The 24,767-nt window shown below is 42.4% G+C and overlaps 1 protein-coding gene across 5 annotated transcripts in view; it reads right to left on the reverse strand.

Moving 5' to 3' along the window:
- Nucleotides 1-24,767, reverse strand: part of RANBP10 (RAN binding protein 10) — a 76,806-nt gene that overhangs the window by 33,004 nt on the left and 19,035 nt on the right. For all 5 annotated transcript variants that reach the window (XM_040571349.1, XM_040571346.1, XM_040571345.1 and 2 more), the window contains exon 3: nt 18,791-18,843. In XM_040571349.1, coding sequence (XP_040427283.1) covers nt 18,791-18,839 — 49 coding nt within the window. In that variant the 5' untranslated portion in view covers nt 18,840-18,843. The remainder of the gene's footprint in view (nt 1-18,790; nt 18,844-24,767) is intronic.

Genomic DNA, 24,767 nt, shown 5'->3' on the forward strand with positions numbered 1-24,767 from the left:
CAGATGTTGTGTAGCGCTGATTCTGGACCTAACGCAATACTAAGTGCATTTAATCTAGGCTGTCAGCCTTACCAAATCTCCATGGCCATCCTAAAAAGAAAAAGTCAGATTTACCTGAACGAACTTACTGTATTTGCCATAAACATAAGATGAGTGGTGTTAATTATACGCCTAACCTTTAGTTATTTATTAAGCAAATAATGTAACGGTATTTCTAAAATGCTTTCTAGAATCAACATCAGGGTAACAGCATACAGGTCGCTCCAGCACTGGCAAACTTCAGCCACTCTTCTGGAATCTCCTTGTATTCTAAACTAAAAATAACAATCATTACTTCTAACACTTCTAGGCCAAAGTTATCTGGGCCTGTTGATTAAAATAGCATCTGCTGAACACGACATTTGGCATTATTTCTGATTACCAGCAGAGTGAGAAATAACTCATCACATGCATTTTACAAATACATCCTCCAACTTCTCTCCAAGTGCCAGAATACTTGCTGAAAACTTGGGGCTCTTCTGCATCATTAACAATTTACTATCGCCACCTAGTAATAGGTCTATGATATGACAATCTTTTCTTTGGCTCCTACTACACTGCTCACGCCTAGAGTTACTTGAGAACTTCTTTCTTTACACATCTAATACTTTTGTAAGGGCTGAATCAGACTTCCCAGGTGCCCTCCCCACATTTAAGTCTGCAAATCCTCTGGACAGCTTAACCTCTGTACCACTTCACTGAAGTATTTCCAGAAACTACCGTAGTGACCAGCAGGCAGAGATGAGATTTTATCTGCATGTTCTTAAAAAAGAATGGCCACACGGGATACTGGGTCCATCTAGGTAAGTATCCTGCTCAAGTTGTTGTTGTCTATAAGACAGCCTAAACACAGGGCATGCAGGTATCATGCTCTTACTGAAAAGTGTTACTGCTTTCTGACCGTCTGCAGCAGACACATACCGAGCCAGGTGGAGATTCTGTTTATCTAGTGCTCCTCAAAGGATTTTCTTTCCCTGAAATTCTCCAGTCCTCCTGTAACTACACATAAATATTCACATCATCCACAGCAGCCTGCAACAAGGAGTTTCAGAGTGTAACTGGAAGCTGTGGGAAAACCCGCCTCCCACTATTTGGATTTCATACCCCGTAGTTCTTGCACAGTTCCGGAGAAGATAGGAACACAGATATTCAATAGCTCCAGAACTTACATAATTATTTAGGCTTCTACAAAATCCCCCATCATCATCCCTTTTCCAGACTGCTGAGTCCTTGCTTATTTAGCTATTCCCTGAATTTCTGACCATCATCATCTGAACCTTTTCCAGATTGATTGGGCTGCTTTCAGAATGGAGATGAAGGTGCGCCACGGACAAGGGAAGTGGGTTATAGTGGTTTTCTGTAACGTTCCCCAGTCCTCTGCGAGTTAATCCTAGCATTTTCCCCTTTATTATCCTTTTTACCACTGATGTTTCAATGAAGCTATTGTAAGCTAAAGGGTCACAATGAGTCCAAAATGCATCATCGCTCTTGTCTGCGAAGTGACGATGCTCTCTCTGTGCTGGTTCTCACCTGCCATCTCACCACCTGCACGCTCAGCCTCGGAAGGTTGCATCTCACGGCTCCTCTCTAACACCTTTCACATTACTACCCGCAGTACCTCAGTATCCTCAACAAACTGTCTCCTCACTGCTCCACCACTTCTTCCACGCCATTTCTGAACACCCTCAACAGCACTTCATTTAACCACGCGTCAGAATCAAAACAACTACTACTGTTGCAACACATCCTTGTGTTTCAATATCTGGACTACAAAACTGGTTGATCAGCGGCCACAGCAACTCACGTTATAGATTTGGGATGCTGGAAACACGGGAGGCATGGTGCTGGCATGGAACTGTCCAGCTGGCTCATGTGAGGGGAGGCACAGTCCCAACACCAGCTGCAGGACAGGAACAGGCCCAGGGAGCAGCGTGCTCAGCGTATTAAAGCACCCTCCTGGCAGAACTTCAAGGGCCCAGACATCTGCCCAGAAAACGTCAGGGGAAAAAAAATGTTCCCCAAACCCACTTACCTAGGGGCACCTAGGAAATACAGTAGTCCTAGCTAGTAACACCCCAACTTTTTACCCGTACACCTCCCTTTGAGTAACAGCTTCCCCTTCTGCAAGGCGGCAAAAGGGCTTCAAATGAAGCAGATGCCCCTACGCTGCACTGCGGGATCAGTGCATACATGGACAGCGAAACCACTTCACCCCGCTGAGGACAAACTTCTCAAGACAGGGACTGGATGTGGTCAGGTCTCACGGTCTTCGCAGTTTCACACTGAATTACGTACAAGGTAGTGGTGCAGCACGGCACACCGCTGCATGTGCTCCCAACGAGGGCCTGCTGTGCAGTGGCCTCCTGCTCACCCCAGCACCCAGCAGATTCATCCAAGCCCAGTTTGGCCCCTACAGGGCAACACCAGATGATGCTAACCAGAGTGCAAGGTTTTTGGCAGGGCTGGCTGTACGTTTGGCTCAGAGACTATTCTGTGGTTTTGAATGAAGTATTTTCACTTGCAACTGCATGAGAGACAAAGATAAGACCAAATCTTAATGGCAGAAAGGCCTAACTGTGGCAAGTATCCAAAGGAAAAAAAAGGGGAAAAAAAGAGGGAAGGGGAAGGGAGAAGACATTCATCTCACATGAACAGAGAGCAAGGAAAGAACCAAGTGACCCAAAGATCAAAAAGAGTCTAAGACGGACAGGTAAAAAGGCCTGCAAAAGACTTTGGGGGTTACAACAAAATGTGGGTGATAAACTGCCCAATCCATCACAACATGCACAAGCACAAAGTAACATATAAAATTTCTTTTTTAACAACATTGATCTGGCATGGCAGTTTGTAGACCAGATCGTCAACTCCTACCATCCAACAGCCACTAGATATTAACTAGGCTTCAAAAAGCATCAGAACACAGTCTGTGCTTAATTATATAAAATGACACTACCCATTGACTCACAAAGAGAAAAAACAAAACCAGAAGCCTCTGGATGGCTGCAACATGGGCAATACCTAGTCAACAAGAAAAGTCTGTTCCACCTGCCCCCACAGACTTGTTAATGAACCCATTTTACTACTACTTAGCATGCAGCTCACCACAGAACACGGTGATCAAGATAAAATCCTGATTGGTTAAATGAATAAGCCTTCCTGATGCTACAAGCTTGATGGATCAGAGAACTGCAAGAGATTGAACACCTTCTGCCAGAATCAGAATACAATCTAGTCTTTAAGAGGTCAAGGCGTATTACAAGCCATTTATTGCCTTGTAAAGAAGACAAGATAATTAAAGCACAACTACAGAACAAGCTGGTTTATCTACAAAGGCAAGGCTCAAAAAGCTCTCTAGCACAACCAGGTCACCACTGTACTATTACATCTATTATTTTCCCTGACACCCCATGCTGTGAGGTGGGGGGGAAGTGCACAGGCCAGGAGTGCAAAACAATGTAGAACGGAGAGAAAAAATGTTAGGTGAGTTTTGCCATTGATTTATTAAGTGGCAGGGGCAAAGAACAAGTTGGATGCAAAAGCTTTTATCACATACACAGGTTTCAAATCTCAGTGTACTAAATAATTCACATTTACATTTATATGCCAACTTTTAGCTGATGGGCAAGAGCACCTTTATGAAATATTAAGACACCTTCAGAAAAAGCTTGCATGGTAATGGGCAAAAGCCATTCTATAGAGACACAGAGGCAGAGCAGTTACATGATTACATGATTCAGCCAAAAGCAATGTTAGAGCTCATTATGGAATGCAGGGGGCTAGAACCCAGTTACTATAAAAACATTCCCTAAAACGGTATTTAGTGAGGTAACACAATGATGAACAAAAATACTCCTATAAACGCAAAACTTTGTTGAGAGAACTCCCAGCAGAAGCATGTTTCATGACGGTAAGGGGTTGGAACAAGTCCTTCTAGATTCTAAGCTGAGGTTCCTTAAATACTCTGCTCATAATTAACATAAAGCAACAAGGTTTTCTGAGAAGGATCATATTTATCCACTAGTTTAAGGGTGTAGTGAAATTTTGATTTATGCTGATGTTATCTTTTATCTAAAAGGCCATAATAATAAGTACAGCCACAATAAAGATTTTTGTTGTCTGAAAAAACAGCAGTACTGTTTAAAATGGGCCTATATACATACTGTCTTTAAAATAACTACAGCAAAAGAAAGTGCAGTTAATATTATTGATTACAATTACACTACAATTGCAGTCCCTACATTGGTAATCAACTGTTACCTGTGGCTAGGGTATCTGGACTGTCTATACCCTATGCTACAGCCGGAGATGCAGCCCAGGTTATCAGTATCAAAAGCCCCACTATGTGATGCCAGATCAGCTCAGCTTCAGAAAGTCTGGTTTCACACAGCACAAAACCAACACAACGTGCGGCAGGAAAGAAAGCTCCGCACAGAGGCAGGCTCGAGCATACTGGTAGCAGCATTTCTGGGGAAGAGGTTACATGAGGAAAGAGCGCAGAGCCTCTACAGGGGGCCAGCCCATGCCCAAGAATTACGACACGAGCTAGCAAAGCTGAAGGCCAGGCATCTTCAGAGGTTTTAGACCACATTCTTCACAGGTCTAAAGTCAAGAGGACTAACTAGGCAAGGGTGCAGCACTAAACTTGCGCTGGGCCTCGGCATTGATACTGGACCAGAGCTAACAGGCCCTTCCAGCAATTGGAGGATGGAGTAATGGATTAAACTACTGGAGGGCGAGTCCAGCGAAGGACTTACTGAGATGATGAGGGGACTGGAGCGTCTCTTGTATGAGGAGAGGCTGAGTGAGCTGGGCCTGCTTAGCTTGGAGAAGTTGTAGAGGGGGTCTTATCAATGTGTGTAAATATCTGAAGGGAGGGTGTCAAGAGGATGGGGCCAGCCTCTCTTCAGTGGTGCCCAGCAAAAGGACGAGAGGCAACGGGCACAAACTGAAGCAGAGGAAGTTCCAGATGAATATGAAAAAACACTTCTTTATTATGAGGGCAACAGAGCACTGGCACAGGTTGCCCAGACAGGTTGTGGAGTTTCCTTCTCTGGAGATACTCAAAACCCACCTGGATGCCAACCTGTGCATGCTCTAGGTGATCCTGCTTGGCAGAGGGGTTGAACCACATGATCTCCAGAGGTCCCTTCCAACCTCAGCCATTCTCTGTGTGATTCTGTGTGTGAAGTGCAGGACACCCATAACCCCCTTCCCTGGACAAGAGGACCATATTCATTCCTGCTGAAATGAGTATGATGAGACCAGCTGGATCCAAGCTGGATACTTAGAGAGACCACAGTGCCTCAGCACAATCTTTCTCAGGGTACCCTGCGGGTCCCATATTATCACAGAATCACAGCATGGTTTGGGTTGGGAAGGACCTTAATGATCATCTAGTCCAGCCCCCTGCCATGGGCAGGGACACCTCCCATCAAACCAGGTTGCTCCAAGCCCCATCCAACCTGGCACAGAGCACCTTCAGAGACGGGGCGTCCACAGCTTCTCTCTGGGCAGCCTGCGCCAGTGACTCACCACCCTCACAGTGAGGGATTTCTTCCTTATACTTCCTTATACTACCCACACCTTTCAGTTTTTCAGGATATGCAAGTATGCCACCACCCCCCATTAAGAATTAGGTAAAGGCATTTGAAAAAACATCACCTGTTACTCATCCACACTAATGGAAGTGGAAACACTTTCTTTGATTCATCTTCCGAGTCCAGTGTTACCACCTCGAAACACGGATTCATGTTTCTGTTCAGCTGGAATGATGTCAGAATAGAACAGAAATAGAATAGTTCAGTTGGAAGGGACCTTCAAAGACCATCTAGTCCAACTGCCTGACCACTTCATGGGTTAATATTTCCAAATATTTAAGGGTGAAGCATAGTTACTGGAAGCCTAGATTTTGGCCTGCCTCCTCACATCCAAACCTGAAGTCCATGTGCCCAGAAGTTAGTCTAAACTAAAAGACCAAAGAAAAAAGGGAGGGGCACATCACCCTATTGATGACCTGTCAGAAGTTATTCTGGCCACATATAGGGCAATCAATACAAGTAGAAGTGAAATAAAGTCAGTCTGCTGAAGGGGCAAAAGGCAGTAACTTTTATTTTGTACAATCCTAATTTTCAGGTAAATAGCCATAAATAAAGCATGAGATTAAATTTAACCTAAATTCAGAAGGTTATTGACCCTGACTCTGTGGTCTGGGAGGTGTTTTTGTTACCTCCAGCTCTGAACACAGCTGATAGGGAGGCACCAGGTCTGACTCCATTTGACGACGTGATCATTGCTGCCACGGTGTCACCCTGCAGCGAGTACTGTGCGGTACTGTGATATCTGTCCACCTCCTCCATGCTGTGCTGACTTGCCCAGTATCAGCTCCTTGCAGAAGGCTCATGTTTTAAAACAAGTCCCACCTAAAAAAGCTGTATCCAGCTATGTGCAAGATAACCTGCTTATGGGGGGGCACACCTAACAAGCAGAGCATGGGAGGGCACGGGGACGGAGGCTTAGGCTGCTGCTATATAGGGGCAGCCATGGGGAAAGATAAATAAATTGCAGGTTTCCAGGTACGTACACAAATATAACTGCTCGTTCAGCATCGTGGCTAGCAATTGTGAAGCTGCACTTCTGGAAATTAACTGTCGAAGAAAAGCTTCATCTGAACTACATGAAAAGCAGAAGTCTAATCTTGAATCCAAGGGAAAACAGGTTTTCTTATTTTGCTGGTTCTCAACAAGCTTATAAGAACTATGTGAGTCTATCCATTATAGAGTAAAGATCCTACACACCCCACTTCAGTAGCACAACTCCAAAAACTCAAACCTGTTGGAAAGAAAAAGGGAATGGTACATAAACTAACACATTTATTTGTGTATTTTCTGCAGTCCCTGCACATTTGTTAGGAAATTTGGTTAAGGATCTGCCCAACAGGATAGCTCAAGCTTCCTACACTGCTGGGCACTGGAAAACAAACTATCCTATCCACAACTGAAATATATAGTCAGATCCTGTAAAGCTTTGAAGAGGACCGTTCTTGATATATGCGCAACATATTCAAGAGAATCTGACCCACAGACAAAAACTCTGCTATGCCCCTGCCAATTTCCCCCCTTCAGGTGCCATATACATCAAGGTCTTTTTCCAGCGCTGATTATGGGTAAACAAGACATGAGCTACAGCCTCTGTGAGGCTCCATAAAAGCTACTTCCCCAAAGAGGCCAGGCACTTGCAGGACATTGCGCCCAGACAAATGAGTGTCAGGAAAAATAAATGCTACTACGCTCCTAAAGATTGAAAATCTTTCCCTGCAACTACTGATTTCAAGGAACTATACACACTTTGAAGGAATGGCTAATCTGAATTCAGGTTATTTAAATGCACTAACAACACACTAATCTAAAATACCAATTCTCACAACTCAATGTGTATTTTACAATGAAACCGCAACAGCCACCCTCATACACAGATTCAGTCCACAATGTTCCCCTCCCATACCACAACGCAACCCCACACAGTACACCCAGTTAATCTTTTTAATTATATCTCAGTAAGTCTTAATGTTGAATACCTCCAAAATTTAGATCTTGCAAATCCCAACAGTCAGAAAGCCCACCATTGTTATGGGAAACACTGAAGAGTATAATTGATGGATGTGGAGGACCGAAATTCCAGTTCTTCTAGAAGTACAAGGGAGCTGAGGATGGGACATGCATTTGCTGTGTGTTCATTCATCAAATCCATTTCAATATTCAAGCTATAATTTCATAAAAGTTCAGATGACCTCAACACGCAGACTAAGATCTGAGTAAACCGACTGTAAAGCAAGAAAGCTTATGTGGGATGAAGAGAATGTGACTGAGCATTAGGTGGGGCTTGGCAGACCTCAGTGGGTAGTGGATAGGTGAATGACTAAACACAATGTTCTCAAAGATATGCAGAGCCTTTTTATTTATTAAGTAAAGAACACTCTTTTGAGAAAGAAACATCTTTTTAAAGAGCGTTTACTGATTTGCAGAGAGTAGCACCAGGAAGAGAAAATAAGATGAAGATGAGTTAAGCAGTATCAGAGAAACTGGGAGATCATTTCAGGATTCTTCAACATGTGCACCAGGGCACTCATGGCGCATTTAGAATTTGGTCAGGCACCACTCACACATAGAATTGAGAGTGAAGACTAAAAAAGAAGCACTATAAATAGAATAAACAGAAAATGGGCATTTCTCAGATTACTTTTCAATGATGAAATTTCACATACACTGAACGCATGAAATTGATTCCATATGAGAAGTATTCTTATACTAAGAATGTCTAAAAACTGAAGTTCAAGTGGAATCCTTTTGTTTTATTATAAGTACAAATTTCTCATCTGTTTCTTCAGTGGACTTAAAAATTAAAAGCTACATTGAAAATAGCACATGGTACGGCCCAATAAGAGAAGATCTGGAGAAAGAAGGAATCAGCTTCAATCACTCTTAGGACACTATATCCCCACTTTGAGCCTTTGTTTTTTGTTTTTTTTTTTTTTTTTAGATCAGGATGGCTACCTCGTATTACTTACCCTTGAATGGTTATTAGTGGCTGGAGTGCATGAGCTGTGTTCCTGGAGTGCATCTCTCAGTTCTGTTTATTAGAAACCAGGGTAGCACAACTGAAGATGTAAATCAAAGCACAGCAGGGGTTGAGAACCAAGAAATTCACTTCAAAAATATACCCCAGCTCCAAAATAATATTCATGTAGACAAATTCAAGAAGGCTCCACTTACAAAGGCCAAACATCTCAAACCTACTGTAATGCGTTTCTTTTTCTTGGCAGCGTGTTTAACATCCACCACTCTTTTAAGCTGTACAGTAATTTGCACTTGTCCAGATGAGATCCTTCCAAAAGTTCACTCTGTACAAAAGGATCACTAACTGTTGAACTGACACACTGACCCACTTCACTCTTGTTTCTTCTATTATGCATTAAAAATAACTGCAATTTCTAAACATACCAGTCACCTCTTAGGATGTCGAAGACAAATTACTTTTTCAGGTCAAAACCTAATTAAGCTAGCAGCAACAAGGCTACCAGGACAAAGTTTCCAGAGCAGTTCTCAGGCTGCTTTTTCCCCTCAGCTCCTACTCAGTATCAGATGCTTGGCATTTCTAATTGCTCCCAAGTAACCTGCATTTAGGGGGGTTTTACCCCTAGATGCTCCAGGGAATGCATCTTGCTCAAAATACATCTGCGGTGCAGGCTCAGCCGGGGGAGCAGGACAGGGGCGCTCAGAAGGATGCCCTCCCTCCTGCAGCCACCTCGGGTCAGAGGCTCTCTTAGCTTCCCTTTCTCACATCCCCACACTTTGGAGCCCTTCACAGCTTCCTCCCTGATTAATTGCAAATGAGCTTCTGTTGGCCTCTACTTTAGACTGCTGTTGCACTCCTCCACATCAGGATTGCCGTGCAAGAGGTCACTGTCCTTTAATTGCAGGGACCCTCCTCCACTACCACCAGGGCAATCAGCGTAGATCCTCTTGTCCCACTGCACTCTACTGAGGCATTGATAACCACAAGTCCACGCACATCATTGCCTGCTTTAGTGTATCACCAGAAATAGAGCAGATGCAGCTAGAAGGCATCTGGCTCTAAAATTTCCCAAGACAGGATTCTTCTCCATCACCAATGTTTCAGTCTTTCTCATGACACCCTTCCACTGTTCAAGCACCACTCACCATACTGAGACTGAAATTCACCGTATCTGTATTCTCCAGATGCTAACGAAGGCTGCAGAGCCACTATTAGCACGCAGCCCTTCTGAGCTCAACAACTTCCCAAACTTTCAAGTCCCCTCATCATCTGGACCATAAAGCAGCTGATAAGTAACAGCAAAACAAGCATACGAGTTCATTGCTGTTTGTTTTCACTTCTTTACTACATGACTGAACAAGACAAAGTTCAGTGCAAAAAAAATCCAGTCAAGTTCAACTATCTTACTAATCACCAAAGTAAAGGTACCCAGCCACCATCTTCAAACACCCTGAAAAAAGACAGAGGCAAACAAAAAATTAAAGAGATGCAGCCAGTCAGCAGCCAGCCAGGCTGGCTCCAGCCCAGCAAAACCAGTCTCTGTGATCAAGTGGGCAGCTGTTCACTGGAACCAATGCTCAATCTTTAATTAAAGCTTTCAGCAAACACCTTAGGTGAGAATAGTATTTTTTTTAATCAAAAATCATCTCAGACCACTGCTACCGACACATTTCTTTAAAAGAAAGTTTCACAGAGGAGTTGTTTCAACTTGCACTACCTCCATGAGCAACTCTGTCACAGAACAGATCCAACTTAATGCTAACCCTAAAATCAAGCAGTGCCCCCCATACATTATTGTTAACCCAATTACATGATCTAGTTCTCTTGTACCCTGCCAACTGGTTTGCTAGCAAAAATGAGAGAGTACCAGAAGTGTAAGCAAGTTTGTGGTTAGGAACTGGCACAGTCAGCCAAAGGAGTGCGATGTAACTAGGTCCTGCGGGTGCTTCCTTGAGCAGTTTTGGGGGAATACACATCTATCTGTTGTTTACTCCAACCCTACACGTTCCTTGACATACAAAGACTAGTCACCATCTTTTAATTTAATGCAGGTACTAAATAAGTGGTGGCTTTATGAAATTCCTTACGGGTAGTAGTAATCTATATGCAAATCACATGGCAAAATGAAGAATTGGGCATTATTCAATCTGGGTCTCAAACAAACAGGCTAGATTTCCTGAGAAGTCCAATCTCCTCACAGCTAGCAAGAGGAAAGGTTTAAAGAGAGTGGCAAGCAGAGCTGGGCTGTACACTGCTCTAAATCCGCCCTAAATACCTCCTGCAGGACACGGTATAGATGGTATCGCAGCTATCAATCTATCAGAAATAACAGATTCATGTTGCCATAAAACACATTGAATATTGAACAACGTACAGAATTTGTCACCACTTTGATTAAATTACTCAAGTAACCACTTTTATCCTAAAACTATCAAACTACTCCAAGGTTTCTATGGTGCTCAGTCCTGAAGAGTACTCAATAAAGAGTAAGTAGAAAATACAAGGAAAACAGGCAAGAAAAGGGAACTATAAGCAATGATCAGGTGAAAGCAAACACTCAGACCCCTTTTAAGAAATCACAAGGCCTCCTTCATCCATTCTTGAAAAATTTGAGTGGTTTAACTGGAGACCTCAGTGGTGTAAGCTCTCCATGAAGAGCCACGATGGCAGCTAAGAACAAAACAGGGGTCAAGGCAGAGGTAAATTGAGTATTTCCGTGCTTCTTTACAGGATTAAGCCCTCCTTATGGATAATAATAGAGGAGAGGAACAAAATTCACGTTTCTCCGTGATGCTCTAAAGTCCCTACACACTCCAGAGGCAGACCATGCGTACTTTTCCCTCAAACAGATGTGCACTGAATGGAAAAGCAGCCTGCGCGCTCAGCCTTGACACATGGACTCTAGACTGTCAGCCGCCTGCTTTGCCGCTGGTTTCTCGTCTTTTTTCCCCACACGTCTGCCCTCCAAATGCATCAACAAACTGCAACATAATTAAAATTATATCTAAAAAGCAAAAGATTGATTGCTCAACATAGCAAATAGAGTAGAATAATATTTACATCTGAAAATGTCAAAGAAGCATTATAAGAAACTACACGTTCAGTACTGCAGGCTTTTAACCCATAAGCTCCATGGTAATACCCTAATACTGAATACCTAATACAACTGTAATAGCATTTAACTTATGTTAGAGAATAATAACTCTTCCTGAATTGGAAACAGTGGAGGAAGAGGCACATCTCTGGACTGGAGGGGGGTCATAAGCCAACAGAGTAATAAATGCAGTGCAATCCCAGGACATGCTATGGAAGGTATAAATTTACTACGGAGACGACAAAGTGCGAGTACCATTGTGTAAGACTTTGCTAAGATATCATATGAAAACCCCATGTACTATTTTGGTCAACTATTTTTAAGGATAGTTCTAGAAGAGCTTTGCAGCAAAACATATACTATAATGTATTTGATCAGCTGCATAAATCCTTAAATAAACTTAACAGAAATTACTTCTAAAGATAGAAAATCAAGCTGGGTATCCAAAACGCTGGTTTAGCCTGGAGGAATTGAAAGCACGCTGAATCACTATTTGTTTGCCATATACTGTTCATATATTTAAACCCATTCTTCAAGGCTTTTCTGGCTGCTCCAGAAGCCAATCCACAAGGTTCTTCTGTTCCCAGCTAACCAACTAGCTTTCTCCTGTCCCCTTCCCCTTTTTCTGCCTAAGCCTTACAGATTTTGGAAGCTTGGCAAGAATTCTTCTTCATCTTTGCAGTGTGGGTTAGGATTTTTCTTCGTTTTTGCAGTGTGGGTTAGAATTTTTCTTCATCTTTGCAGTGTGGGTTAAGAGATGCTTGCTGCATTGCTCTGAATTTTAATGTTTTCTTTTACTACAGGGACAAAGAAACTGGTGCTTGTGACGCATCCAGTAGATAAAATTCATAAAAGGTCAAAAAGTTGTCACAAATCAAAAAAATATGATAAACAGGAACAGAGTGAAGAGCCAGTGATGTTTGGCTTAGAGAGACCAGAAAGCAGTGACAAGTATTCACATATACAGCTACTAAGAGGCAACGAATTAATTATTCTCCACCTCCACATCATCTGAGAGTAATGGACTTAAACTACACAGGATATTTAGCTCAGTCACCAGGAAAAGCTTTCCAACACAAGGACGGTGTTGGAAGAAGTGGCCATGAAGACACTGAATGACTGATTTAAACATGCACCTGTCAGGCAGAACTGATGTGTAAATGAATTAGCTTCAGATCAGAAGACCTGCTGAAGTCTCATCTTCCATAATTCTTACATTTACCTAATGTAAACTACATCTACCTGGGACTAAGTTTTTTTGCACAGATTTATCATTGGAGTTGCAGAAAGTGATGACCCAAAGCAAAGCCAATAGAAAGAAAAAAGTTCTTAAGACACATTTGGAGTATATGGATGTCATGGCCATCAGAGGAAAAAACAGCTAGAAGGAACCTTGGGAGCTCTCTAGCCAAACCCCCTGCTCATAGCAGGCACAATTTTAAAGTTATATCAGGTTTCTCACAGTATTGTACAACTGAGGTTTGAAAATCTCCGAAGATGGAGCCTCTCTGGTGGTCCACACCAAACTCTGACAAGGAATTTTTATTTATTTATTTATTTTTAACTTCCCATGAGAATTTCCTTTCTTGCAACTGGTGCCCATTGCCTCTTGTCCCTTCACCGTGCACCTCTGAGAACAGTCTGAGTCTGTGTTGTCTTTAAGGTCCCTTCAGGGCTTAAGGGTGAAAGGCTGCTCCTAGATCCGTTCTAAGCCTCTTCTTCAGGCTCAACAGGCTCAGGTCCATTAGTTTCTCACCAGTTCCTGCAACACAACATCTGTCCAGCCTCCCCTTTGTCAGTGCCCCTCTGAAGGTAGCACAGGGGCCTGAAAAATCCTTGCAAACATCCCTAGGGGAGAAGCCAATACCTCTTTCATCTCATAGAAAGGAACAGGAAGACAACAGACTCCTCACTAGCTTTGCTCCTACTACATCTCTTCTGATAACATGCAAGACAATCTGCAAAGAAATAAAGTCCTATCTACAAATGTCAACATAAACCTATTAGCAAATGATGAAGGTAAAGCAAACAAAGGGATCTCCAAACAAAGTTAAAATGGAAAGCTGTTCATCAGGTTTGTGGTTTATGGAGGTGAACTGAGGGCTTCTGCAGAGGAGGGGAGCAAGGGGAAGATTTAATTCCCAGTGCTCGATTTTATTTACATGACTATAGGAACAGGCCTTTCATAAGGAGCTGAAAGAGGCACAGGACAGCTGGACAAATTACTTCTGTTGTTGCTGATCTGGCTTAGGGCATTACAGTCCCACAAACCAAATCCAGTATGTAGCAAGTTTTTGTACACCAAATTATGCTGCTTTACCTGACTGCACACTAACTCAAGCCTATAAAACGTTCTTGAAATTGAAAGTTTGTTCTTCTAACAGGGAGTTTGAAGCAGACCAGCAGTGAATAAGCCAAGCAATATTTTTGAATTTATAAGTGAGGTGAAAAATAATCAAAGCTCCATAAAACGAAACAATAGTGAGAAAAAGCTGACACTCCGTTCTACGTGTGCAATGCTGCATAGCAGGGCAAGTCAGTTATTAACCAGAGGGTGTTTAAAGTCTGTAAAAGTGATTGGTCAGATCCTATCTGTGCTGTTTAACAAACTGGAGCAGGGCATGCCTAAGGGTATGGTTTCACAACATCTTAGGCTGAATTAAGACCTTGCAGCTACCCTAGAGAACCACCCCTCCATCCCCCGCCTGCTGACCCTGTGTTCCTGCTGGGTTACCCTCAAAGAGCTAGAACAAATGAACTGTTGTCTCTCAACAGTATGAAGGTCTTGAACCAACGGAGAACACCCTGTGCATGGGACACTGACCTCCAACATGCACGTCCCATCCATGTTAAAGATGGGAACACCTATTTTCTCCATTTTATGAAGGTTAGGTGATGTCTGCAGCAAACCACAGACACATTTTCAGCTGGATTCAGAAAAATTTCCTAAATGGATGGGGAAAAAAAAAAAAAAGGACGTTTCTTATGTGACGTTTAGGATGATCCATGAATTCTGAAGAGAGCAGCCTGCCAGAACCTCAGCACAGCAGACAAGCAAGCAAGGTTCTGCCAGGCCTGAAAGCTAGACTGGCTTGGCAAAGGATGTGACAAGTGCCAGAGAGAAGAGCTTGCACAAGGGAAGAAGGTGGGCTGTGCAGCCGGGGGTAGGGAGAAGGGAGTGTTGAGCTTCTCTCCTTTGAAGGCAGTGAATTAGATCAGTTCAGCTGTAACATATAATTTCATCCTCAGATACCAAAATGTTGAATGCATGTGAAAAAAAATTGAATCTGGGGAAAAGAAGTGAGCAGACATTTCAATGAAAGCCACTATTTTAAAGCAGAACACTTACTGAATGTTCTAAATATCTTTTTTTTTTTTTTTAAATCATCAATACACATCAGGGTCAGAAAAATGCCACTTGAATAAAAAAAAAATCACTAATTTCAGAGCTGATGATCGAGTTTCCGAGCACAGCCTACAGAAGCCTTTGAGCAGAGCAGGGGCAGACAGTCTCCTTTTAAAAGCAGTCTCTGTTTCCAATGCACTGACGGGTAGCTTAAGGGAATGCTCAGGTTGCCCCAGCCACACTTCCAACTTTCAGAGAACGCTCAACACTACCCCCATCAGCATCAAGCTGTGCTGAAGCCAAAATAAACTTGGCATAAAGCACAAATGTCCTGACTTGGAACTGGATATGACTGAAGTGTTTGTTCTCAGGGGGAAAGAGTTTGAGACAGAACCCAGGACCAACCTCCATACCAGGTTTTGGACTCCTGAACCTGTAGTAGTCACACACTGCCCTGCCAGTATGCCTGGCAAAAATTAATCTGTTAAAGTAGAAGTGACTTAAGAAAGGGTCTGGGGAGACAAACTTGGCAGGATTTCAGGTCACAAAAAGTTCAAGTTACATTTTGACATGAAGCCAAGTCAAGACTCCAAGCCTATCACTTCTTTGTGATCTCTCACTTACTCTGTGCTGAGGGACTTGATAACAGCTAAGCCTGACACATGTTTCTAACTTCATTTATTTGAGCAGCATACTGTAAAAATGAAATCATTAGACTCATTCTCCAAAAGCCAGGAAGACAATTATTGAGATCTAACACAGAACCATGCATTTCATTTCACACAGATGACAGGAGATTGGCCTAACTACGTAAGCAGAATCTGTCTTGGCAGCATAATCTGCATGCAATCAAAAAAACCCACCAGGTTCATAGGATCAAATGTGTACAGTTCCCTGCTAAGCTAAATAAGCACCATCTGAAGTCTCAAGTTGAATTTATTTTTTTTTAAACTCAGACAAAAGAATTCCACATTCACCACATACACTCTAGAAATAATAGAAGTACACAGGCACTTTGATTCAAATCAGCCATAAAAAACAGCTCTTGTAGCTCTTAGGCTTTAGAGACATTTAATAGAAGAGGCTTGGTTAATTTTCAGTCCCTGAAGGAAAAAGAAAAAAAAAAAAAACAGTTTTGGCAGGTTAGTATTTAACTGTTCCATATAACTTTTATAATCCTATGAGAATCCTAGCAAAGGGACGGCCCAACCAGCAGCCTACAGGACACAAGACAATCCCATCCATCATTCCTCTGCACAAGCTGGAGAGCCAGATCTTGAACAGAACTTGCACCCTTAATAGCCAAGAAACTTCTGAGCTGCCAAGCCTTTCAGCACTGGGAAAAGAAGATGGGGCTAGCCTCGTGCTTCATCTTATACATGCACACAGCCCACTTGGCTGGGAGAATTGGGCAAGAGGAGGCAGAGAGTGAGGAGAAGTCTGGAAACAGGCATCTATACCTGTTGACACTGGATCATCTCGATCTAGGCATTCCCTACCTATCTGCAGCCAACTATCATTTGAAAAAACTGAAAGTGTCCTGCCTTCCTCCTTCCCTGATCTAGTTCTGAGGGGATAAATATTTGTGACCATAATTTTCCCTCCAATGGTACAGACACGAGATCTGATAAAAACCATTAGCAAGTACAGTTTGCAGTAAGGTGCAAATTCTTTAACCCTTTAATAATGGTTTTCATTGAAACTGTTCTCCCAAAATGAGAACAATTCCCAAATGAGAATTCTTATGAGTTATCATAAAAGCATGGAATAACTGAAGATGGAAGGGACCTTCAAAAGACTTCCAGTCCAATCCCTGCTCAAAGCAGGTCTGATTAGATCACGTTGGTCAAGGCCATGTCCAGCTGAGGCTTAAATATCTCCAAAGTTGGAGATTAAACCACCTCTGCAGGCAGGTCAGAAATTACCACAGGAAAAAATGCCAGGATGTCTGTGCCCAAGTCAGACCAACAGTTCTTTGGGCTGTGGCCAAAAGCAAACTCTCAAGGTAGATCAAACATGATCAAAGTGGTACCTGGAAAAGGGAAGGCTGTCTGTCGCTATCAAACATGGCTGTGATTTATGAATGGCCCACACGCTACACTGACATTTGTTACTCAAACATCAATGGCATGGAGCTGCATGGAGGTTCAAGGCTGGGTGTTCGGAAAAGGTTCTTCACCAAGAGGTGGCCAGGCACTGGAACAGGCTCCCCACGGCAGTGATCACAGCACTGAGCTGCCAGAGTTCAAGAAGCATTTGGACGCTGCTTTCCGACGTAGGGTCTGATTGTTTGGTGGTCTTGTGTGGACCCACGAGTTGGACTTGATGATCCTTGTCAGTCCCTTCCAACTCAGGATATTCTATGATCACGAGTGGTTACAATGCATATTATTTCACTGCTGAAATTTTTAATTGAACTAATAAAGTAATGCAATTAGTCTTGACAATTTAAAATTTCTTTATCAACACAAATGGTCCCAAATGCTCCTTCGTGCACTCCAAGATCCCCATGATCCTCTTCAGTAAGAAGACAATGTAGATGTTCCATTACACAATTCAGCAGTAGATTTATAATTAAAACAACGTGCATCAGAAAACTGACTTGTCTCTGAAATCATCCACGGATCCTGGCTGTCTTCGTCTCCTTTTCTTTATCTGCAGTCTCAGCAGAATTTCAGAAACATAACCATAGAAACTTTTCAGTAATTTATAACTGAGCTACAGAGTCATATATTTTGCTTACAGAATAGTCAGGGATTTTGCTCCAATTTTCAATCGGAGGATTTAAGAAATTAAAAAAAACTTTCTAATAAGTACGTTCCATTCTCTGAATACGCAAATGACCAGTGAAAATCCTGACTGAGAAATGAATTCATGAGGGTCTTATCACAACTCCTACAGAAGTTCTTCCTTTTCTTAGGACATTCATAAAACATTCTCCTTTGGAGATACCAAGATGCATAGTATGGGTTGAATATACATTTCAGCTTTAGCATTTCACCAGGAGTAAATCACTTTGAAGACAAAAAAGCAATGGGAACCATCTGCCATTCATTCCGGCACTTGAAGAACATTCACTTTCTAACAGATACAGGAAGCTTTCAGCTTTGAACCCAGATTAAAGAATTCCTGCTACAGAAGTCACTACATTATTAGCAATCTTTCTTTATAATTTTCAGTTAACTATTTATTAAAAAAAAAAAGGAAGCTGGCTTTTAAATAAAAGAATTTGGTTAAGTAACCATCTCAAAGGCTAAACTAAAACATTTCAAAAGTAAGCAACAACATTAACTGGGTATATGACTCTAATCAAATATTTCTGGTTTTGGTTGGAAGGAGGAAAGAAGAGTGAATATAACAAGACAATTTTCTTGACATTTTATGATTCTTTCATATAAATTTGTCAGGTGTGGTGCACAAATTAAATGTCAAATTATTTTGGTACTTATCTTTCAGACGCAAAGAACAGCTGGCATGTCTGAAAGCTCATTATCTTCTTACCTGTTACTCATTAGTTTAATATTAATTTCTATCATCTGCTAAAATTATCATGGCTACATTAACAATACTAGTAACTCTGTTCAGGATAACACTCAATAGTTTGAAACTCCAAGACTTAAGACACTTATAGTCATGACATTTTATTAATAGAAACACATTCATTAATTCATAAATATATTTATTTTAAATAAACATTTAACACAGACTGTAAGCCAAAACAAATCTTTACAGTGACTTACCAGGAAGCCTGTTCATGTTGACCCCTTGAGCAGAAAGTCCTATTCCCATATACCTTAAAAAAAAAAAATAATAATCAGTCAAGCTCAGAATGGTGAAGCCACAAGACTTCCCACAGAAGAAATACAGCTGGTTGGGGACCACATCAATAAATGATCTAAGGTAAGAATAGTGAAATCAGTAAAGGTATTCCACTACTTTTTTAGTCTTGTCTTGAATCAAAGGTAAAATGCAAATTTGCTTTAGCGACTACCAGCTCTCTGATCTGCAACTACAGCTACTCTTTAGCTCCTAATTGGGAGGAAAAGAACTGGAAAATAATGAGCGTTTGTTTTGTGGTTTTTTTTTCCACATATCAGAAAAACGTATTTATTTACATAGGTGATTAACAAGAGAATAAACAAAATATGTGAGGGCAGATACAGCATATAAGAACAAATGTCTGTATAGCCTAATTTACCGTCTCCAGGAACCGCTGGTAGTGGATGCACCGGACTGAGCAAACAGTTATACTTTCCAAGAACATCCTTTCATTCTCCGACATGTATTTTACAGAAGTTCCTAAGCAAAAGGTGCTCCTTCTGAATTTTACAACGCAAAAGATTTTCCTCCACACATTTGACTGCTTTCTGAACCTTTGGATGCTCTTGAAGCTTGAAAAGGCCGTGTCCTGCCGCACAGAACTCTGCTCGCTAGCTTCACTTGGTACTTTTTCAGAATTGGAAATGAGAGGAACAGCATCTCTGTTAGCCTTCCAATAGCCTTTTTAAGGTCCTTGTTCATACCCTGCTCCCCTGTGGTCTCTTCTCAAGGTTGAATACTCTCAGTCTGTTCGGCTGTTCCTCATACAGAAGCTGATGTATACCTCACTACTCTTCCAGTTCCATACCTTCTTTGAGAAGCAGAGGGAAACCAGAACTGTGAGCATCATTCACAACACAAACACGCAGTGATTACTGCGGACAACAACACAATGATGTTTGTTCTCCATTTCACTTTCTATTCCTCCCCATCTTGGTCTCTATTATTCCATCTATGCTTTGCCTGCAGATGCAAACTCAATTGATTTTTCCATGGAACTATCAACCTCAACACAAAGGACTGGCCCCTGCACTCCAAGAGGGAGCTCAGAGACCATTTTGTGTGTGAAGCTCAGATTGTTATTCTTCCCCCATGGAAATAATTTTATACCTGTACAGCCTGAACAGCATCTTTCGTTTTATCGTCCAGTCATCCAGCATTGTCAGATCGTTCTACAGTTCTTCACAGTCAGCCCTTGTTTGTACAACTATCATTAGCTTCGTATCATCAGCAAAAAACATCACCTCACTATTAATTTCACTTCCACGTCATTTATTAATGTAGTGAACATCAGAGACAGATGCCATCCCTGCAGAAATCCATCAGTGAGCATCGCCAGCCACAGGGAGGAGAGGATGCAAGGGCCATTCATTTCTCTGCCCTGTTTCCTACCTGCTAGCTTATCCTCCACCTATTCAGCCACACAAGCACTTTCACTCTACTCTACATTTCCTTTATCTTCCTTAAGGATTTTTCAGGATGGATCTGGCTTTTGCAAATACAGACTAATCTTTATCTACGTGTGCATTCAACAGAATTGTGAAGCACGGCCACTCACTGAAAAGGCCCTCCTTCCCCACTGTGCAATAATTAAGCACGCACCCATTTTGTTTGTTCTATTTCTGTTAATTTGCATGGTCTGTAATTCCCTTAATATCCCCTGGAGCCACAGAAACAGCTGCCCTGCTCAGCTTATTTTTAACAAGCTTCCGCATTTTTAGGTTACTGCACCTGAAATTAACAGTTGACTGTGGGGCTCTCCCTGATGTTAAGTTATAAATCCAAACAGGCTGCAGCCAGCATTCTACTCTTCTTCTGCGGGATCAGCTTTCCTTCTGTGGCTTCCCTGACTACCTGCTCCATAAAATATTAACTGTGCCTAAAAATAGTATTTCAGAATTGGACCCAAAAGTTACATTTCTACAAGCCACGTGAGTGAAGTCCCCTGCCGCAAGTGTTTCCCATCTTCAACTTCTCTGTGTCTCAGTCACCATGCAGTGGTCAGCCCCAGACACCCACCCAGCCCCTTTCTTACTCCACCTTCTCAACAGGACACGGGGAGAAAATAAAATGGATTGAAATGACGACAGGGAGATCACTCACCAATTGCCATCATGGGCAGAACAGATTTGACTTGGGGAAGATTTAATATAATTTATTGCCAATTAAAAATAGAGTAGGATAGTGTGAAAGAAAAGAAACAAGAATACTGCATAAACCTAATACACATTGTCACCACCCCAGTCAAACAGGATAGGAATGAATAAATGATTTTTTCCTGTTTACACTGAGATTTTAATCCATAGAGATCTACACGTTTATCAGACTTGAGCCCATGATCTCTTCAATAAACTGCACATTTTCACAAACATGGACAACTTTGTCTTGTACACTTTACATCTCAGTGTCATGATCTTCCAGAATTTAAACACCTGAATGCTAGTTTTACGAAGCTTTAAATGAAGTCAGTCCCTTCTTTGAAGACACCCTGTTTCAGCAGTGTCCCAGCTTCCGGAGTATCTGAATCTCTCCTCAGACAGAAGCTGGAACTGTTGCTCCTCATCTCTGGCATGGTGCAAATCACAGTACTGTGCAAAGGGCAGGGGAAAGCATTTGGGGGACTGCTACAGCAGAGGTCCTGGTTTTCAAATTTGTGTAATAGTTCAAGTTTTGCAGAGAACTTTTTCTGTTCTTCCCCATGCCTTCGCTACCTCAGGGACCTCAAGCCCAGCAATTCATACAGTATTCAAATGCTTTGAGAGAGCTGTGAACTTGGTGCCTTCCAGGCATGTCATTATGCCCTTCTCCCTCGAGTTGCAACCCCTGATCACTGAATTGCTAACTGCTATACAGTCCGTCTTTTTTTTTCAGCTGTCCCCTGGCCTCTTTGGGTTATCTTCAGAGCAGAAAGATACATGGTCACCTTCTGATAAGGAAAACCTACTGGTGGAATCACATCTTCCCATCACCCGGCTCAATGTTTTCCTGCACAAGTCTAGGATTCCTCAAGTTCAAAGTTCTCCAAGTGAGCTCTGACAAATAGGGCTATGCCAATCTAACAGCCACCTGCTACCAAGAAATGCCAGTCCAGGTCCTTAATCTCTAACCACGTCTAAGTTTTGTAATTATACAAGCAACAGGAAAGTGATAGTTTTCGATAAAAGAAATAGTAAGAAGACCCCTGAGGCTAGAAACATTCCCAAAAGGGCTTTGGCAGCAGACAGTTCAGGAACAAAAATTTGAACCTCCTGACAGCATTTAGGGCAAACAAGTTTATCTTGGAAACTCTCCAGTCACAGAGGACAGAATCCAGGACATTTGGCTGAATCTCCTATCTCTCATTTAGAGGGATAAAAAGAGATTTGTGAGGGTTTCCAACATATCTAGGGTATACATAATCACGTAGCAAATTTGATATTCTCTGCAGAAGTGCTAAAAGCCTAGAGCCTGTCTACAAAAAGAAGAGCTCAAAGCATTCTGCTCATTGAGACAGAACATTGAACACTAATGCAATACAGCTTGGACACAGTGCCTGCAGAAACAGACAAAGGCCATATGTATATTTTGCACTGCTCCAAGTCTCTTAACAGGCAGAACAGCTAGAGAGCAGCCCTGAGCTTTTAGATGTGAGTAGCTGCACCCCCAAGATAATCCTCATCATGCTTGGTCGTGATGGAGGGAGCTCAAGGGCATCCCTTTCCCTACCACAGACTAACAAGCCCTGCCAGCTCAAACATGGAATATTTCACCTGCGCTAAGGGAAACGGCAGCCAAAGGTCAGCTGGCATCTGCCTGGGCATGCACTACCTCCAAGAAAGGATTACGGGGTGCCAAGATACAGCCTAGCAAAAGACTTACCAAAGGTTTACACTACCACACGCCATAGTGGCGAGACAAGATACCACGTCGGAGTGGAAGGATTTATACAAAATTAAGTCCTGCACAGTCTGCAATACGTTCTGAAGCTCAATGGTAAAGATCATCACTGCTTCAAAATACACATGAACTGGGCAGTGACAAGGCAAGACTTTCAGGCATTCATCCCAAAAACTAAATTTGCAAAGAACCATAAGGATGAAAGAACCTATTCTCTAGACTATCTACTCCTCAGCAACTCAGTATAAAAAAAGTTTCATCTGAGGAAGGATGCCACAACTGCTTGCACCTTTGTACACAGAGTCCAAATGGGAAGACGCTGTTTGGTCTCTGGCCTATGATCTCCAGGCAGGTCCCTTGAAAGGCACTTGCACAGAGATGTGAAGGACAGCACTGTGGCAATTATCACCGAAGACAGCAGCAGCTAGTCACTGTCCTGATCTCATTTACTAGCAAAAGCATTCAGCTTTTTATGTATTAAGATCAGCTGCTGGTGTCCATTTCCCTGTTTTGATAGAAAATATGACCTGCAAAACACCCCAACACAAGGTGTAAAGAGGACCCTGGAGCGCCAACAACTACCATGGAAAGGCCATGGAAAAACTTTGTAGCACTGTAGGCAAATAAACACTGCTGGAACCCAGAGATGTTTTGATAAGGTCCTTCACCAGAAGATCTTAAAGAAATTATTTTGGTATAAAAAGAAAATCACCTCATAGACAACTAACCTCACAGATGAAAGACTGAGGGTAAGAAAAATGCTTGCAGGAACACAGCCATGAGGTAAAGATGTCATATTACAGGCTCTAAACAAATACCTATGACCTGACAGGGAGTGTCAGGGAAGCCAAGAACAAGTGGTGAGGGGCAGGAAGTGGCAGAGGACCAACGCGATTAAATTGTATGATAAAGAAGTACTCCAACCAACCACATCCCAGGCTGCATCACTGTGAGTGCAGCCTGTGAGTCACTGGGAAGGATCTGCTCCCCTTAGTACCTGTGAGTATCATGTTCAGCTTTGGGTTCCCCAGTACAAGAAAGACGTTGACAAACTGGAGGGAGTGCAGTAGAGATGACCGAGACATGTGGCTCAAGCCACACAACTTACAAATGTGTTTGTTCAGTCTTAAGAACAAAAGATGAAGGTGAGATCTTGCTGCCGTCTACAGCTACCTAATGGCAGGTCACAAGGAAGGTGGAACCAGACTTCTCACAAACACACCCCAAAATTATGAGAACAACAGACACGAGTCATAAAGAAAGCTCCCATTAGATATTACTACAATGATTTTAACCACAAGTGTGATCAAACACCGGAAGAAGGGCCAATGAAAGCTACTGAATGTCCACCCTCAGAGAGGATCAAAACTTGACAGCGTATTGTCCTGAAGAACCTGATCTACCATTGGAGCTGGCCCTGCTTTAAGTAGGGAGCTGACCTAAAAGACCTACAGAGACCCCTTCCAACTAAATTATTCAACGATACTTTGACTTCAAGATGATTTTGCTGACAGGCAGCAAACTCCTGGCTAGAAGAGCATAATGTAAGATATCAAGTAAGCTGAGACACGACAGAACTTTGTGGCACGCATGTACACCGCAAGCCAAGTCCTGGTCTGATTACACCAACTGACCCTAGCTTCCTCCCTAGTCATCAAAGGGAATGGATCACCCAGGAAAAACTGGTTCCTGAAGAATCTACAAAACAACCCTGAACTCACAAACAAAACTACCACAATGACTCCTGCCTGGCACATTGCCACAGGCCCTTTAGCTCTTTGGCTGACTGAACCTGGTGCTCACTTGAAGAAAAGCAACGAGGAAGGATCTGCTCTGATCTCAAGGAGATCTCAAGGATAGAAGAGACTTTAAGAGAAAGCACTATGCGATGTCATTCCTCAGGATCCCTATAAAAAAGTACAGATTTCTTGCTCCTCTGGCATCAAGTCTTTTTAAACATCAGGCTCCGCGGTTAATGGCTTAGCTATTTCATTCTTTAGAACTCTCGAATGAAGACCAGAT

Source organism: Cygnus olor, chromosome 12 (assembly GCF_009769625.2).
Source record: "Cygnus olor isolate bCygOlo1 chromosome 12, bCygOlo1.pri.v2, whole genome shotgun sequence".
In the NCBI taxonomy this organism is placed as follows: Eukaryota; Metazoa; Chordata; class Aves; order Anseriformes; family Anatidae; genus Cygnus; species Cygnus olor.